At 36.6% G+C, this 18099-nt stretch overlaps 1 protein-coding gene across 1 annotated transcript; it reads left to right on the forward strand.

Moving 5' to 3' along the window:
- Positions 1 to 276: 276 nt before the first annotated feature.
- chrnb1l (cholinergic receptor, nicotinic, beta 1 (muscle) like) lies at positions 277 to 16119 on the forward strand. Its single transcript, XM_015008927.2, has 11 exons — positions 277 to 711; positions 3785 to 3918; positions 5039 to 5083; positions 6206 to 6315; positions 6454 to 6562; positions 6752 to 6899; positions 6991 to 7176; positions 7732 to 7955; positions 8694 to 8875; positions 13952 to 14090; positions 14513 to 16119. Exons 1-11 carry the CDS (start codon positions 624 to 626, stop codon positions 14651 to 14653), a joined length of 1506 nt encoding a protein of 501 aa, XP_014864413.1. The 5' UTR covers positions 277 to 623; the 3' UTR covers positions 14654 to 16119.
- The last annotated feature ends 1980 nt before the right edge of the window (positions 16120 to 18099 follow it).

An 18099-nucleotide genomic window follows, 5' to 3' on the forward strand; every position in this document is an offset into this window, starting at 1 on the left:
CATATCCTAACCTTTTCTTTAAGGAAATATAAAATTTGGCAAAAAAAAAGTACCAATCTACATCAAATGCCTACATAAGAGGGCCAAATTTGTACTATTATTAGCTTGAGGATGAAGGGCATACGCAATTGTTCTAAAGGGCCACAAATGGCCCCGAGCTTTATTTTGGACACTCTTGAGTTACAGGATGGGAAGGACGTCCAATTAGCAACAGATGCCTGCAGTAATCTGCTTCATCTTCAGTAGATTATCAATCCTCCACCTATTCCTAGAAAAAAACCCTTCACAACTCATTCTGCCCTGATAATATCTCCACTGTCATAATCCCATCCCCTGCTCTTCCTCCTCCTCCTCTTCTTCCACCCACCCGTCCCCTAACCCCAGATTGGTGAGCACCAACAGGTGTCCACGCCGCAGGCCTCCCAGTACAAACACATTCCACCCTTTCGTGACTCCCAGCATGGGGCGCCCAATCAGGCCGTGGTTTGACCAGTGGAGCCACAAAGATCCGAAGGGGCGGGAGAGACGCACGCTGGACGGACAGAGTGTCCCGCTGGAGAAGTCTAGATTCAGGGGGACGGTACCGAGGAGTCAAAACGACTGCAGCCTTTAACAAGGATGTAATGGTGGCCATCATGGTTCGGATAAGGTTGAGTTTCAACATGGACTCATTTCTCATAATATGCTGCATTCTTTGTTTCACCTGCACAGGTAGGGAATCTATAGTATTTTATTATGTACATGTTAAAAGTTTACATTTTTTAAATCTTTCAGATATTATTTATTTATTTCTGTCATTTCCTGCTTCAATTTCTATTGCTGCCTATTTTTATTGTTTGCTTTCTAATTTTTCTGTTTTCTCATGGCCCATGTATGTTTCTGAATAATAAGGTCTGATTGAAGGATTTAACCTTTCCAAGTAAAAAAAACTGAAAAAAGCAAAAGAATGGTTAATAAACAAGACAAAACTATTACAGAAATAGATGAACAATGTTTAAATTCTTGTCAATGGCAAGAACACAAAGTGTGAACTGAAAAAGGTGTAAATTTATTATATCTTTATTTTTTATACATACATTATGAAGATCAAAATAGCAAAATGTTTCCTGTATATTTTCTCTGCGGAGTGTGTAAACAAACTAATAAAAAAAATAAACAATCGTAACCAAACCTTATTGTTTTTGCTTAGTATACATAACACCATTACATATAATAATGTTTTTATGTTATAGTGAATAAATCAGCTTCTTTTTTATTCTTGTCATTTTTAAAACAAATTTAGATATAAAATAATTTTGTTTAAATAAAATTTAATTCCTGTTTGACCTCGAATAACACTCAGGAAAACAACCTGTTGCATTTTTCTAGTTGGTGGCCTGTGGTGCAGGACGACATCGATATTCTTTCTTGACGACATCAAATACAAAATAAAGACACAAATAAACCTCTACAGCTGAAATACATTCGGGGGTGGGGGAACAGGATATTTACTTTTATTTACTTTTTATCAATGTTTTTTGTTTGTACTTTTTCATGAAAAAAAGAAAATCTGTCATCTATTTCTTGCACAGGACCATCTAATGAACGAAATCAACACATCATTGTTTGTTAATCAGAAAATATTTCCGTCCCCGTTGGAGACGGTATCCCAGAAATCCCTCTGATCCGTCTTCCTCGTAGCGTATCCGTCACATTAGCTCGGTGTCGATTGCTGATCACTGTGTGACACTCGTTGACCCTTTTGTGTGTCCTGTTTGTCCCTCACTGTCTCTCCTGAAAATTATGTTTTATTTATTATATTTATCAGTCAGTTCTCATAATCCTATTTCCTGCTGTCACCAGGAGAACAAGATTGGTGGCTCATAAAAGCTGTTTTGTTGTTAAGGTTTCTGATAACTGAGTAAAATTGTGCATCATTTTAATTAATTATATTAATTTTAATTAAATATTTTTCACAGATTCGTTGTACACTAAAGGATATTTCTGCTGTTATGTCTGACAGCTTGTGAAAAACCTAAATTCCATTTCTCGAATAATTAAAACATTTTAAAATTATATTTAGATAAATATTTAAGTAAAGTTAATTTTGCTGTAAATTAAATCAAATTGAAATTTGGTTCCAGCTACCTTTGTAGATTGATTTTTCTACTTATGCAATCAAAACATGAATTAATTCAGCTGCCTGATTTATATTTTTTACGATATCTTTTTTTGTTAAGTTTTTACAGTCATATCAAATAAGTCAAAATGTGTTCAGATCAGGCTTGATTGTCAGATTAAAATCACATTTTTAAAATAAAAATGTAAACAGCTTTTGAACACATTTCTCATTTTATTTATTTAAGTTATTTGAAAACATTGATTTATTTTTTTCTTTTCCTACGGAAGTTTAGATGAAAACTGAAAAATAGATGGATCTGAAGGAAATTTTGAAGATTTTCAGCTGCAGATTATGTTGAATTTTGGACTTGAGTCTTTTAATGGACTAACTATTTTATTGAAATACAGTAATTGAACCCTTGTGCTTGTTAAGACAGTCTTTGTTTTAGATCACTCTTTTGTCAATGACAGAAGGCTTTGAATGTTGAGTTAAACATAATTTTCCACCAAGGTTGTTCAGCAAAGTCCATCCCATCATATCTTTAGGGTATGGCTGGATGATGTGCCCGAAAAACCTATCACGAAATAACCATTTCATATCAGTCGATATCCATAATTGTCTATTGATAATTAATTATTATTTATTTATTTTAAATATCTGAAATGCTGTCAAACAGGTACCATGGTCTTACCTGTTTTATTCACAGTTTTTACACCCTGTTTCTTATTTATAAGCACTTATGAGTCACAATGGTGGAACTTTAAGCTGCTGCTGCCGCAGTTACTCAGCAGGTCGTTGCTAGGTAACCAAAGAGTGAGTGAGTTGCTAGGTAACCAAAGAGTGAGTGAGTTAGTTGATTCCACCAACCTTGCCTAGCTGGATATGAGAGGTTGAGCAGTTAAAGCCTTTCATCTGGATCAGAGTTCAGTGAATATTCTACATATTGGATATTATTAATATATCAGCTGTGTTATCTATCACGTGTCTATCGCGATATATATTCACTGCAAACACATTTTACCAAGTATTTTTGTCAAGTTTCTAGTGCAAATATCTTAGTACTCTTGAAATAAGTTTTTAGGAACTTGTTTTACATAAATAATAAATAATTTCTTAATATTGATTTTTAAAAAGTACTTGTTCCATTAAGTAAAAATAATCTGCCAATGGAATTAGTACTTTTTCATCAATATTCAAGAATTTGGACTTAAAACAAGCTTCTATTTCTTGCTGAAAAGTTACTTGTAAGTTGATTTTGTCTTATTTCAAGTGTAGAAACTAGACAAAATACTTTAGGGTCATTTTTTACTGGGAGTCTTCCAGGAAGCAGCAGTCATCATCACCACTTTTTTATTTTTATTTTTTGCGCGTTTCCTCACCGCCTGCTATGAGACTCTCTCTCTTTGCCATGAGGTCGGCGACCTCTACATTAAATAACAGATCAGCCGTGCATCCTGTAGATAGCGTCAGATGATATTTTTAGCCTGTAATCTTAGTGGGAATTGAACACAACACCAAACCGCAGCAGGTGTGACTTATCGATCCAGAGAACAAACACACTGCCTTTCAGAGGCTTACACTGGGAGTTCAAGCACACTTTGTCCAACCGTCCTGTCACTCGCTCTAAGCCGATTCACATTTCTTTCCTGCACCATTCGTCACAGTAAATATTTGGTCTTCCAGGCGCCTCGGAGACGGAGCGAAGACTCCACCAGAAGTTGTTCCAGGACTACAACGTGAAGGTCAGGCCGGCGCGCCACTGGAAGGAGAGGGTGACGGTGCGCGTGGGGATGACGCTGTCGCAGCTCATCGGCTTGGTGAATATCCAGCAAAACCAATAGAAACCCTCACTTATTACTGATGCAGGAGAGGTGGGACTCCATTAGAAACACTTATTGAGTTCATTTCAGAGTTTTTAATTACGCTACAAAAAAAAAAATCTTACCGTTTGGTGTAGGTTTTAGTGCAAATAGAAGCTTTTTTGAGTAAATAATTTAATATTGATGAAAAAAGTACTAGTTTTCCTGACAGATTATTTTACTTTGATTTTTTTTCCATGTTGTAAATGAAATAATCTGCCAGTGAAACTAGTACTTTTCATCAATATTAAGGAATTATTGACGTTAAACAAGCTTCTATGTATGTGTGCAAAGATATTTGTACTACAAACTAGACCAAAATTTGTGGTAAAATTTTGTGTTTTTTCAGTGTAATTAATTGGATTTTAACCAAAAACCATATATCAACAAAACAAGCAACATTTAAAAAAAATTGCTTTTGCTGCTAAATTATTACGTTATTAAATAGACAATAACAAATAGCATAAAGAATATTCTTCTTACAAAGTCATTTTTTAGTGTTTTAGTTCCAAACTACACTAAAAAAGTAGAATGTTGAACTTGAGAGAATACAAAAACATTTTCATTATTCTAAAACCTAAAAACAAAGTGGAAATTGTTGTTCTTTAATTTAAAAATCTAAACAAATGTCTTGTAGTATATATTGTAAAAATAATTTTTTGCTTGTAGCTTTTGTGGCGCTAAACAAATTTGATTTAGCTAGATGGAAAAAATGTCTCTCAGGCCTGTAAAGGTTGCTGACGGTCTTCTCAAAAGAAAAGGGATGATAAATAATCTCTCTCTGAAGGCTACAAGCTTTGGAAAGATTACCAAAGAACACAAAGTTTTGTCCTACAGGCACAGAGGAGTCGTACAGCCTGTTGGATGCAGGGGAACCAATAATGTAGATGCATATGGTGTCATGTAAAAAATGTTTTTAAAGAGGTGCAGTTTTTTTTCTGCTAAATAAATGTGTAAAATTATGACTAGACCGAGTATTTTTCTCATTATCCTAAACAATATAACATGACAAAGTAGGCTTAGATGTCAACAGCACACATTAACGAACGTCAATGTTTTCCTTTCTGTCCTGCTACAGAATGAAAAGAACGGCGAGATGACAACAAACGTGTTTATGAACCTGGTATGGACATAAAAACACTTTTGTGTAACGCCAAGCCGCTGTCTGACTCCCAAACCTAAAGGGATCCACCACTAGAAGAACATGCTGGCCTCAATATATTGTAATTTATGCCTTAACCTAAAAGTTATCATACATAAAAACTCAACAATTACTTCAAAATCTGTATTATATTTCTCACTTACAGAGGTTGCCTTTTATATATACACAAAATATTTGTTGAACCAAACAAATGTGATTGACTATTGATGTACTGTTTACCACATTACCTGTAGCTAACAGTGTTAGCAGAAGCTAACAGCATTAGCAGGAGCTAACATGGAATCTAAACAAATCAGTGGGTAATGAATGGATGTTTAAAGTGTTAATGAAGCATCTTTAAATTGTTGTAACACAGAACAAAGCACAACAATTACTGTTCAGAGTGGATGGAGCTAGCATTAGCATGTAGCATACATCATCCATCCAACATGGTGATGTGTGTGCAGAAATATTTTCTTGAAATTTAATAGAAAACTTAGCAACCTACGATATTTTTCACTGTATTGTTTCCACATCTGAAGTGAATATTAATCAAAGTTAATTGTTTCAACTAGTTGTGGATCCCTTTAATCATGTAGGACAGGTCATTGTAGATGGAAGAAAAAACTGAGTGAATTTCCCACCAAAAATTCAGAAATTTTTAGATTAATCTCAGAAAATTTGTAGAAAAAAACAAGGACATTTCTGAGATAATGAAAGTCGAAAATGTTCTAGAAATTTTAATATTAAGTTTAGAAACTTTCTTAAAGAAAAAAAAACTCCATCGGTGATTTCTAAAGTCAAAAATGTTCAACTTTTGAAAAGTTTTGACTTTTCACACTCAGGAATTTCCAATTTTTTTTCTAGTAAATTTCTTATATTTTTTTTGTGGAAATTTGTTCCTATTTTTTTTTTTCTTCAATGGGCATAATACACATTGTACTCTAAAACTACCTTAACACTTTAATATATTTAACTTCTGGGTTTAATCTCTGATCAGGGAAGCCGACATTGGCATCAGTTACTCAGAACATATCTGTTCCTCTTTTGTTTTTTTTTTTACCATTTCAATCCTGTCTGCTGTTTTTCCTGCATCCATCCCAGAACTGGACAGACTACAGGTTGTCATGGAAACCGGAGGAATATGACAACATTGCTGTTGTGAGGATTCCTCCCAACAAGGTGTGGCGTCCTGACATCTACCTCATAAACAAGTGAGTGCCGTGTCTCCACCAATACAATAACCCGTCATGACTGAGGCAACAGGTTTGCTACAATAAATAAATAAATGAGTGATTTTATGCGTAAAGTGTGAATGAAGGTCTCACGTTTGTCTTTGTTCCTCCTCACAGTCACGACGGGCAGTTTGACGTGGCTCTGTACGTTAACGTCTTGGTTTACAGTAACGGTATGGTCTCTTGGTTGCCACCTGCCATCTACCGTAGCTCCTGCTCCATTGAGGTATAAAACTAGCCCTATAGATGTGTGGTTTGTGATGGTCAAATCCCAATTTTCTTGCTTTTTGCGACATTAACTTGGTATCAGAAATGAGAAAGCTTGTAAAGTAGAAGTAGCTTGAGACAAAAATATAGCATCATGTTGATGGGAAATAAAAGTGTATTGTGTTTGGTTCTGTTATATAATCTGTAGGTGGCATATTTCCCATTTGATTGGCAAAACTGCAGCATGGTTTTCCGTTCGTACACCTACGACGCTTCAGAGGTCGACCTGCAGGTCTACCTTGATGAGAACGGGACAGAAATCCATGAGATCGTCATCGATAAAAATGCTTTCACAGGTTTGCTCCAGACAGACACTTATCTAAACCCATCTATTCTGGTATTTATTCATTTCTTTGAGACGTTGGAGTGTTTTTTCGTTCGCCACAGAGAATGGAGAATGGGCCATTCGTCACAAACCAAGCAGGAAGAACGTTGGAGACGATCTGTACGAGGACATCACCTTCTACCTCATCATAGAGAGGAAGCCGCTCTTCTACATCATCAACATCATCGTTCCCTGCATCCTCACCAGCGTGTTGGCTATATTCGTCTTCTACCTGCCTCCTGGGGCAGGTCAGCATGAAATTAATGCAGAAAATGTGGGATCATCATAAGCTGTATTGACCTTTTACAAAACATCGCCGAATCACGTTGAGGAATGGGAGAATTGAACGGAGCGGCAGAGATCGTTTTCCAAAGTCGTTTTTGCCTAAATAGTTTCTACTTGTTCAAGCTGAGCTAATTTGTCTGTGGCTGTAGTGCACTTATTTGGAACAATGGCTATTGTAGTTATTAAAAAGAGAAGTAAATTTCCATCCAAAAATTATTAAATTTTTTATTAAAAAAAAATTATAGAAAAAACAAGGAAATTTCAGGGTTTCAAAAGTTGAAAATATGCTAGAAAAAAAAACATACATTTTGAGATTGTCAGAATTTTTTTATTTATTTTTTTATTTTAGCCAAAGATGATGACTACATTATTAGGTTTGGAAAAGTAAAAAAAGGCACTTTAAAATCAAAAATGATCTCTTTTAAAGCAAATATTAACACTGTTTGGAGTTTTCTGGTTCTAATCAGGATTTCCAGCTTGTGTATAAATCCTTACTTGTTTTTTTATTCTGTTTCCAGGGGAGAAGATGACTCTCTCCATTTCCGTCCTGATCACTCTCACTGTCTTTATGTTGCTGCTGGCCGACAAAGTCCCTGAAACTTCACTCGGCATCCCCATCATCGTCAACTACGTCATGTTCACCATGATCCTGGTCACCTTCTCCGTCATCCTGAGCGTGGTCGTCCTCAACCTGCACCACCGAACGCCCAGCACCCACATTATGCCACACTGGGTCAGAAAGGTAAGAATCGCCTTTCTGTTGACACTTTGCAACTTAATCACATCGAGGTGCCATGATGGACATCGTAAATTAGGAACAGGACTATTGAACACGATTGTTTTTCCAAGTTGGTTTTTCCAATAGTTATTGTTTCTACTTGTTCAAGGTCAGCTAATTTGATTCCTCACATGTTTGGTCATTTGGTCAAACTGGCGACTTTTTCTGAATTCTCGCCACACGATTTAAACCACTATGTCATAAACACTGTTTCACTGTTTGACGCAAGAGTTTAGATGCTAGCCAGTTTTGTTCATACTTGCTACGATACATGGTGGTGCTGCATCGTCTCCATGGTTACTAAAGATTAGACACATTCAGTCTCTGCAATATCTGATTGCATATACTTACTTATAAAGTATATAAAGGTTAATCTTTTTACTTTGTAAAAACTGTTAGCTCAAATCCACAAGTACACTGAGGTCTGCTAGGCCTTCCTGCTAGCCATGGCCGCCATCTTCCTTCCTCATTAAAAGTTGTACAATAAAATAAGTTTGGTTTTTCATACTCGTCTGTTTGCAGCCGATCATGTAGCAACTATGATCATTTTACAACTGAATAAAAGTGATGCTTGACTACAATGCTAATGCATCGTGACAAATGGTCCACTTTCTGAAAAGTTTAATGTTACGTGTAAAGGGTCAGTACCAATTAAAAATCCCATTTCACAGCTTCACTTAACTGTTATACCTAAATTTGCAGGTGTTCATTCACATCCTGCCCAGATACATTGGCATGATGAGACCAAACCCAGAAGAACCTTTACTGGAGGAGGACTCTGAGAAGGACGACATATCGTTCCGTGGTTTCAGTGGACGCCAACCTGGAGGAGAGTACTTCTTCCGCAAGATCAACCCTGACCTTGTCTTACCATGGAGAGGGAGGTAAGGTTATGCTTAGGAAGGTCTAACGTCAAAGAAAAAGCAAATTTTTAGTTTAAATGTAAAATTCACATTTTGGATGTTTTTCATGCTTGCATTTATGTCTCTACGGCTCATAAGAATAAACTAGTTGTTTTTTATGTCAGGAAAATTAGGTGTTTCAAAAATTTCCCAAATGTTGAGTCACTATTAGGCCTTTCACAATAATACATTTTGTCAGAAGGTAATTTTTGCGATAAATGATACTATTGTTGTTTTGAGACAATTTTCAATCAATATATTGATAATGGGACAATAATGCAAGCTTGCCCCTTCAAAAACAAACCTTAATTTTGTACAGAACATTTCACACTCTAACGAGAAGATTTGTTAATTAGCTGAAATAAAACACAACAAAAAAAAAAAACTAATAAAACGGAAATAAAAACCACGTGCAAAGAGGACCGTAAATAAAATAGATTACGATGTCTCTGTAAACAACATTGCCCTTGGAAAAATATCAGAACGGAAATGATCAAGTACATTTTAATTAATAATGCGATGGATTTATTGGTTATTGTGACAGACTTGGTCACAATAAACAGGCATTCCGCCGTTACCTAGCAACCCAGCCGAGCCCAGCACTGTTACCTAGCAACCCAAGTGAACTGATTTTTAAATTTAATTCGATTCAAAAATATTAATTAAATAGTGTTAATTAATTAATTCAAAGAGTTATTGTAGATAGTAATGGCTGTTGGCAGGAAAGATTTCTCGTAGCGGTCTGTATTTCAGCGAATCTGAAGACGCCTCTGACTGAAGACGATGTACAATAACTGCTGGAAAAGACAAGTGTTTTGTTGTTGACTTACCATTGAAAAACTACCTGCTGGATTCTTCTTGGTTGTGCAGGAGGCTCTACTTTTGCTTTTCAAATTTGTACGATTGTATTGTGTATCTGTTTGCAGCCATTTTCACGTTGGGTTGGGAGGTGTTGCCAGCAGCAGATTATTAGGATTTAAAGCGACAAGACATCCTAAAACAGCAAATAGTCTAAAATAACCAGACTGAAATCTCATTAAGTGTAAAATATGTTAGAAACATGTTTTATATAACCGACAGACTCATCCTAACCTATAAAATGTCAGAATCTGTAACTCAGCCTACTTTTTGGGATTTGTTTGAAATGTAATCAGAAAAACTTATTTCACTTGTACATGTTTATTTTAAAGATAAAAAGTCACAGCTGACTTCACTGGGGCTAATGTTGAAAAAACGAAATATCCTGAGACTTGCCACTTGACTCTGGCATCAGAAGCATTTTGGCGCTCTCATGAAGCCGGCCCGGTTCCTCGGCATCTCCGCCCCGTTCCAGAGGCATCAGATTCAGCCTCAGCTAAGCCCTGCACTCCCATTGACAGTCGCCAGCCACTAAGCCTCTATTTAGGTTGGGCATTAGGGGGTAATCCCACTGAAAGGAGGTGGAGGGTGGCGAAAGAACAGAAAGGGAGAGATGGCCGCCATTGTTGACTGATCGGGCCACAAGAGGCCTGATGTTCAATGGAGTAGAAACAAAGAGCTTTCATCGACATATTTGCATTTTGCTTCTGCTGTTTAGCTTGCAAGGCAATCAGAATGAAGGTATTTTGGTTGATTTTACCCATTTATATGGGTAAAATCGGTGGAAAAAAGTGTCCAGAAAGTTGACAGTAAATTGTCCCAGAAGTTATTGCGATTAACGATAATATTGTTGTTTTGAGACCATTTTCAAGTAATATAATGGTAATGGCATAAAAATGCAAGAATACAACTTTAAATTCTAATGAACATTTAACATTGGAATATCCAAATGGATAAACCACAAGTAATATGAATTATGAAGTTTCTGTAGACTTAATTATCCTTCACAATAGAGCAAGTTGAGACCAAAACGCCAGGCTGAATTCTGGTGTCAAGTTTTTGGTAGAAAGAGAAAAATTATAAATCATGCAAATGGAAATTTATAATCCAATTAATTGATTTCTTGCTTATTGTGATAGATCTACTTGAAATAAATAAATAAAAAATTGTTTTTGTTTTTGTTTTTTTGTTTTTTGGGACATTTAAAATGTCTTCCACTGTCAGTGTGGAGTGTTCTGTTCAAAATTAAAATCTACTGGTCTTTGAGAGGGCGAACTTGAAATATTGCCAATATATTACTAGAAAATGATCTCAAATTACAGTCTTGGATACACAATTAGCTTTCCTGGTTCTTCATCATTCGATTCCTGAAACACTTTTATTTCTTTGAATGCATTCCGGTTGTATGAGTGTGCGCACACCTGTCACAGTGAGGCCATTTATTATACAGTCTGTGTATGTAGTGTACAGTTACAGGCGTGTGCGGTGGTAAAGTGTGGCACCAGCAGGAGGAAGGAGTCAGACGAGCCAGACACACGGAGACGGTGCGACAACACATGAATGAAGCAGCTGATTGAAGGCTGGTGCGTGTGCTTGTAGATTAGTGAAAAGGAACAGTTAATAGTGCTATGCATGCTGCATACCGGCCACATTCAATGCCGCAGATTGCTGGAGAGCTGAACATTGTGATTACCTGGGCTTGAGACGAAGCTAAAAACATAAAACAATCACCCTAATGTTTAGAGCCTTCAGAAGTTGCAGGCGAGCCTTTAGCTAAAATCACGCTTTTAAAAAACGAGTTTCATTTTAACTGTAAAGTTTGTCAAAACTGGTTTGCTTATTCTTTAAATTCATTTTGTAGAGTCAGAAAAAGTTATTTTCTCCAGACTTTCGTTACTCCGCCCTTGGCAGTTGGGGGTTGCCGTAGCAACCAGTAACTGTCAGCCCCTCCCCCATTTTTCTGTTGCCCTCTGTAACTGTAGTTTGTTTTACGATGATCAGCGTACTCTGTGTTTATTTTAATTTAAGATAAATTTAATTATAAACAGGGTTCCATGTATGATTTTGCCATGTTTTTTTTTTCACTGTTATAATTAATGTTGTGTGTTTTAGCTGCTAATTTAACAACTTCATTGGGAGCCATTGCTCTGTAGTTTGTTTAAGGTTATTTATTGTAGTTTTGTTTAATGTTGACCAGTTTGATTTTCTCTCTTATTAGAATAAATGCAATAAGTCTGAACGTGTTTGTTGTGAAAAGACAATATGCAATAAATCAATTAATCGCATGATTAATTAAAACAAACTCTAAATTTTCCATTTGCATGATTCATCATTCTTTTCTTTCTACCATAAACTTGTTGACAAAAGGTTTCAATCTGGTGTTTTGGTCTCAACTAGCTCTTTTTTTTAAGGATAATTATGTTTAAAGAGACTTTATAATAACTTTTATTTGTTGATTGTTTTGTTATATTTATTTGGATATTCCAATGTTTGAGTTCTTGCATTTTTATGCCATTACCATTATATTACTTAAAAATGGACTCAAAATATCGTTTATCCCAATAACTTCTGGGACAATTTACTGTCAACTTTCTGGACACTTTTTTCCACCAATTTTACCAAATTAAAACATACAAACGGGTAAAATCAACCAAAATACCTTTAGTTTGATTGCTTTGCAAGCTAAACAGCAGAAGTAAAATGCAGATATGTTGATGAAAGCTCTTTGTTTCTACTCCATTGAACATTAGGCCTCTTGTGACCCGATGGCGGCCATCTTTCCCTTTCTGTTCTTTCCCCACCTTCAAAATGTGCATATTAAATGTTGATGGAAACACGGCTAATGTTTATTGGATGTGCACTGAATGCACAGGACCATTATATAAATTAAAATCTAGGTTGGGGACAGATAAAATACATTTAAAAAAGACAAATTCCATGATTAATGCAGGAAATTTACATGAAAGAAATCTTGTATATTTCCTGATATACAGGAAAGATCCTGCTGCTTGACTTGAATAATTCTTTATGTATAAAATTCAAACGCTTCCTCCTGCACTTTTTTCGGTCTACACTTTGTTTTTGAAGGAACAGCTGTGACTGGAAGAATCCTTCAGAGGTCAATGCATCACATAAATGTTGCCTCAAAGGCACCAACTGCATGGGGGCAACACCGAGTCCGTCATGGTTGCCTCATGCAGGACAGATAAAGTCACTGATGGTATGCAACAGTGCTATGCTACCGAGTCATGACATAAATCACAGCTTATGGCGCCTGTGAACGGTGTCGTGTCACAGTTTTAACCACACATTGTGTAGACTGACAGTTATTACACAAGTCAAAACATGTTGGCGATTGTCAGAGATTTGACATCAAAATACCTTTGCATGTGTATCAATCACTGAATGGTCACTGCAATGTAATGTTTATTTGTTTTGTTAAAGTACCTACTGACTGGACTGTGCTATACAAACAAGTTTGACTTAATTATAACATTTCTGACAAGTCTTAGCTTAGTATGCTAACATTTGATAGTGAAAATAATCAATATTGTCACAGTTAACATGTTATCAACTTACTAATGATCTATTCATAACAACATGCTACGCATAACAACAGGCTATGTTCAAATGAGTATCCTCTAATAGAATTTTAAGCTAATATGCTAAACTTTTATGCTAGGTTTGCTCTGAATTTATCAGTTTTGATTTATTTGAGGTCTGAATTCTAACTTAAATGTTTATTTAACTGAAACAACACAAAAACTCATCACATTAAACCTGCTAACTGTGACAGAATTTTAATGGAATATGTTTAGCTCGCATGCTAACCTGGTATGCTAATCTTACATGGTAAGTACTGTTTGGATGTATCAGTTTGTATGTACAGTCAGATGTTTTATCAAAATCTTAATAATGTTCATTCAATTGATACCATACAAAAAACTAACCAGAGTTACTGATAGAATTTTAACACAGTATTCTAGCTAGTGGGCTAACTGCTAGTATGTTACCGCTAACTGCCAAGTTTTGTCTTAGTTTTTATACAGTCACTCGTGTTTTGAGGCCAAAATTTCCACCATTTTTCATTTAGGTACCAAAAATTAATTACACTAAGCTAAGTAAGTAAGCTAAGCTAGCCACATTTTGGGTTAGCTAGAAATCCATTCCTCACTCTTTCAGCTTGTGCGTTTAATTCAGGTGTGAGAGCACAGTGCAGCTCCAGCAGCTCCCGGACTCGGACCGGTTCTGCCTGATCCTCCCTCCCAACCTGAAGTCAGCCATCGACGCCGTGACCTACATAGCCGAGCAGCTGAAGAAGCAGGACACGGACGATTCAGTGAGTGTTTGGGCCGTACAAGTGGCGGATTGTAAAGAACTACATTTATTTTAGTACTGTAGTTGAGTACATTTTTTGAATATCTTTATTTGATTATTTTTTTGGGGAACTTTTAACTTTCAACTGCACTACATTTCTAGGAAGCTCGTTCCTTTGACTCAGAATGGCTTTGTAGTTCGCTGTTAGCTCAGTGTCTGATGTTGGTAAGCTTCTATGTTAATTATGGCACCTTTTCATTACCAGTGTTGCTGTTTGTGGGAAGAATCTTATTTTTTTTTCTTTGTATAGGGTTTGGTATGTAATATTTTTACTGAAGTACTAGAGCCGAGTACTTTATCCACCATCAGGCCCAAACCAGCTCTGATTTGTGGCGCTGAATGGAGCCGAGTCGGCGCTAACAGGAAGTGGCTTTTGTGTTCCAGATGACAGGAGACTGGCAGTTCATCGCCCTGGTGGTGGACCGCCTCTTCCTGTGGCTGTTTGTCATCATCACCACCCTGGGAACCCTGGCCGTGTTCCTGGATGCCAGTTTTAATTACACACCGGACAACCCGTTCCCATAAAGGACAGCATCGCTAAAACACGCTGTGCAGGTCAAACGCTCCCCAAGTCGGACTTTCCTTGACCAAACGGTTCTGTTTGGTTCTGGTCAGCTTGTTTTGTGAAGTCGCCTTTCTCTGAAAAGTAAACAGATGCCAAATGTTGAATCAAATGTGTTATTTTTCTACAATTTATGTATTCAGTCCAGTTTTATGAAGCCAAAAACTTGAATTTTGTGCATTTTGCACTTAAAACTCACTGGGTGTAGTTTATATTTTTATCCAGTAGAGGGCAGTGTATATATTTTAATCAAGTCTGCGGCTGTTTCATGTGTTATTGCTGCACTTCTGTTGTTGTGTTTAAGAAAGCCACATTCTGAAGCAGGGATTTTACTATAATTATTATAATTACATGTCTCTTTAGTGTTTTTATTGGATTTTGAGTCGGATCCAAATGAAAACTGCAGTTTTATTTGATAAAATCCTTAAAGGGATTTACTTTCCTGTCCCTTTGGTTTTGTTTGAGATACATTTCTTATTACTGGCTCTCAAAGGTGTACATGTTTTAAAATAAAAACCATTTTACTGTTAGTACAAAACATCCACTTGCATTCACAGATCATGTTAAATCAGACCAATGTTGCTACCATAATTAGCTTTAGTTGCTACTTTTTTACTCTGTGTCTGAGCAAAATGAAAGCGATAGCCGTAGGCAGGATTTACAGTATAAGCTGAATTTGAACTTCCCTTCCATCCACATCATGAGTAGCTTAAAGTGACTTTTTAGTACAATTTTACACAGGTTGAGTCATGTAACGGATAAAATAACGTTTTGACAAATACATTAATGCAGTGCAGTTAAAAGAAAAAACGTTTAAGTGGAAAACAGTGAGACTCACATAATCAACCAGTTCCTAATTTAAAGTTGGTTATTCAGGGTAAACATGCATTTGAACAAACCTGAGTAACAATGCTGATCAGAAGGGGAACATAAATGTATCGGTTTGGTCAGAGTGTTTGTGCATTAGATTAGCCTGCAGTTTTTGTCATAAGTGGTATTTTCCTACCATCGTGAATTACAGACACATTGGTTAGAACTGCAAACTGATGCTTTCAGTCAGTGTTTCTCCTCTTCCTTGTTGGATAAATCTGCATTTAAATTTTTACTTTATTAACTGAAACTGGATTATTAAGACTAAAGTGTCTGTAGTGGCACATCTAAGTTTGGTTTTGTAAATAAAACTTCTTCGCTCATTTCTTTTTCCTTTTTATTTGCTAAACTTTGTCATGGAAATGAAAATAATCAATATGAGATACAACCATGAATTCAGTTAAAATCATAACTCCCAAAATAACAGTGTCAGAAACTGGCCACCCTCTAAAAATACATAACATTATGTCCCTCTACTTATTTACAAATATATTTATTATTATTTAAAATGAGTTTCTTGTAAAAATAAAAAGATTAAATTGTGTATTACTGTACATTATTTAATGGTACATCTATTTATTTCACCTATCATTAAAATTTCACATTTTGCATGTTTCTATTTTCCATTTGGGTTTCTGCTCCTTTTAAAAATACCCACCCAGCTGTTTTTGTTGAGAAGTTAATGTTTTTTGGTGTCTGGAAAATGAGTCGTTTTAAAAACCTCCAGATTAAGTCTTATTCCACAAGCCAAGCCCGTTACCTAGCAACCCCAGCTGATCTCGAGCACGTTTGGATTGGCTGCTGGAAAAGACAAGTGTTTTGTTGTTGACTTAACACCCAGACACCACTTGTTGCTTTCTTGCTGGTTATGCAGGAGGCTCCAATTCTGCTTTTCAAAGATGTACGGATCTGTAATTGCATATCTGTTTGCAGCCATTTTCATGTGTGAGAGTAAACGTTGAGCTGAGGGGTGTGACCAGCAGCAGTTTATTTGGATGTAAAGTAACAGGAGGTTGTTAAAGAAGCTCATTTTGAAAGAAGCCCAAAAGAGGCAGAACTGAAATGAATGATTTTGTGTAAAAAATGCATTTAAAATGTTTTGAATAGACCATAGATATAGTTTTAACCTCTTCAGGGAAGCATAATAGATCACCTTTACAGTGTGAGAACTGTGAAACCATAAGCCCCGCCCCTTTGACAAAATCTGCAAAATGCCGAAGTGGGCGGAGCTAAGATCCACTGAGGGGCGTGGCTAAGAGTGGGGTTGAGCGGAGGGACATGGTCATGAAGATAGAGGCACTGTTAATTTATCCACTTCGTTGCTATATTTATTGACTTCTTAGACCACTCTAATGTTTTTTTTTTATAATTAACCCTTTCATGCATAGTGGTCACTATAGTGGACAGCTGTCTAAAAGCCATTTTCTTGTGCCTCTTGTGCTTTTTTTATGCTATAAATGCACACCAACCACTGAAGTGGACACTAATGCATCATAAAATACACCATCAACTACTGGCCATCAGCTGCAAATGCAAGAAATTATTTTTGTTACTCCAATATGGCCGACGGACAAAAAAAGCATGCCGACTGACCCGGTCCCTCCTTCTCCTGTAGACGACTCTTACAGGTAAAAAAATATATTGTGATATCAGATAACCGCTAAAGAACAATACTACTGATGGAGTTTTCAAATAACAACTTTGTATTTAGAGAAAATTACAATAGATCACATAAAAAAAAAAAAAAAAAAATTTCCCCACCTTTTTATATGCCTTAAGAAAAGAAAAAAATTGGAAAAAAATCCTCCAAGGATCAAAAGGGTAAAAAAAAAATGTCTTGGTTGTTATGGCAACAACACTGCAGCTCAGCAAAATTCACACAGAAATGCAGAAATAGAACCCTGAATATATATTTATTTAGGGGTTAGTTACGTTTTATTTCTGCTAGCGTTTTTTTTTTTTATCTTGTTTTTCTTACGATCCATCCTGACGCCCAGTGAAGCAACGACAGACCAGAAGAATGAAGCCACAAGACCAAGAACACCATTTCTCAGTATTGTGCAGCAGACGGGGAGCATGAAGAGGACAGGCGCCGCCGCCCTCATTCACACCCCCACAGAGCCTTTTCAGGACAAAAGTGTTTTATCGCTGATGCCTCAGTGACTTCCACTTAAAGGATTCAGCCGTTGACTTTGTACTGTACTGCTCAGCTCAGACCCACAGGAGGCCTCAGAAAGAGGAGGCAGAGCCCCTGGAGGAATGCTGTTAAGGCTGATTTAGACGTTTTTTTCCTCTTTGGCTCCTTCTGAGCATTGTGCGACGGCGAAACCACCAAGATGAATGTGTGTTTACGCTTTGAAGAAGTGGGAAAAGGGTAGAGATGACTGGAAATGGGTGGTGGGGGGAGATTTTCTTTGGATTCGGACCTCATATAAATCAGGTTTCCAGTAGTAACAGCACTGGAAGGATTGGGATTCTCCTGCTCCTCTTCCTCACCCATTATGTTCCTGACCTCTAGATTTTTTATCTACAAAATCTC

This window comes from Poecilia mexicana, unplaced genomic scaffold, assembly GCF_051168715.1.
Source record: "Poecilia mexicana isolate PSO_F unplaced genomic scaffold, ASM5116871v1 scaffold_18, whole genome shotgun sequence".
Taxonomy (NCBI): domain Eukaryota; kingdom Metazoa; phylum Chordata; class Actinopteri; order Cyprinodontiformes; family Poeciliidae; genus Poecilia; species Poecilia mexicana.

Excerpts from the sequence above, each read along its gene's own strand:
- chrnb1l (XM_015008927.2), top strand. The coding sequence starts at position 624 with ATGGTGGCCATCATGGTTCGGATAAGGTTGAGTTTCAACATGGACTCA. Across the intron at positions 7,177-7,731 it reads CTACCTGCCTCCTGGGGCAG|GGGAGAAGATGACTCTCTCC; the intron begins GTCAGCATGAAA and ends TTCTGTTTCCAG. Across the intron at positions 14,091-14,512 it reads AGCAGGACACGGACGATTCA|ATGACAGGAGACTGGCAGTT; the intron begins GTGAGTGTTTGG and ends TTTGTGTTCCAG.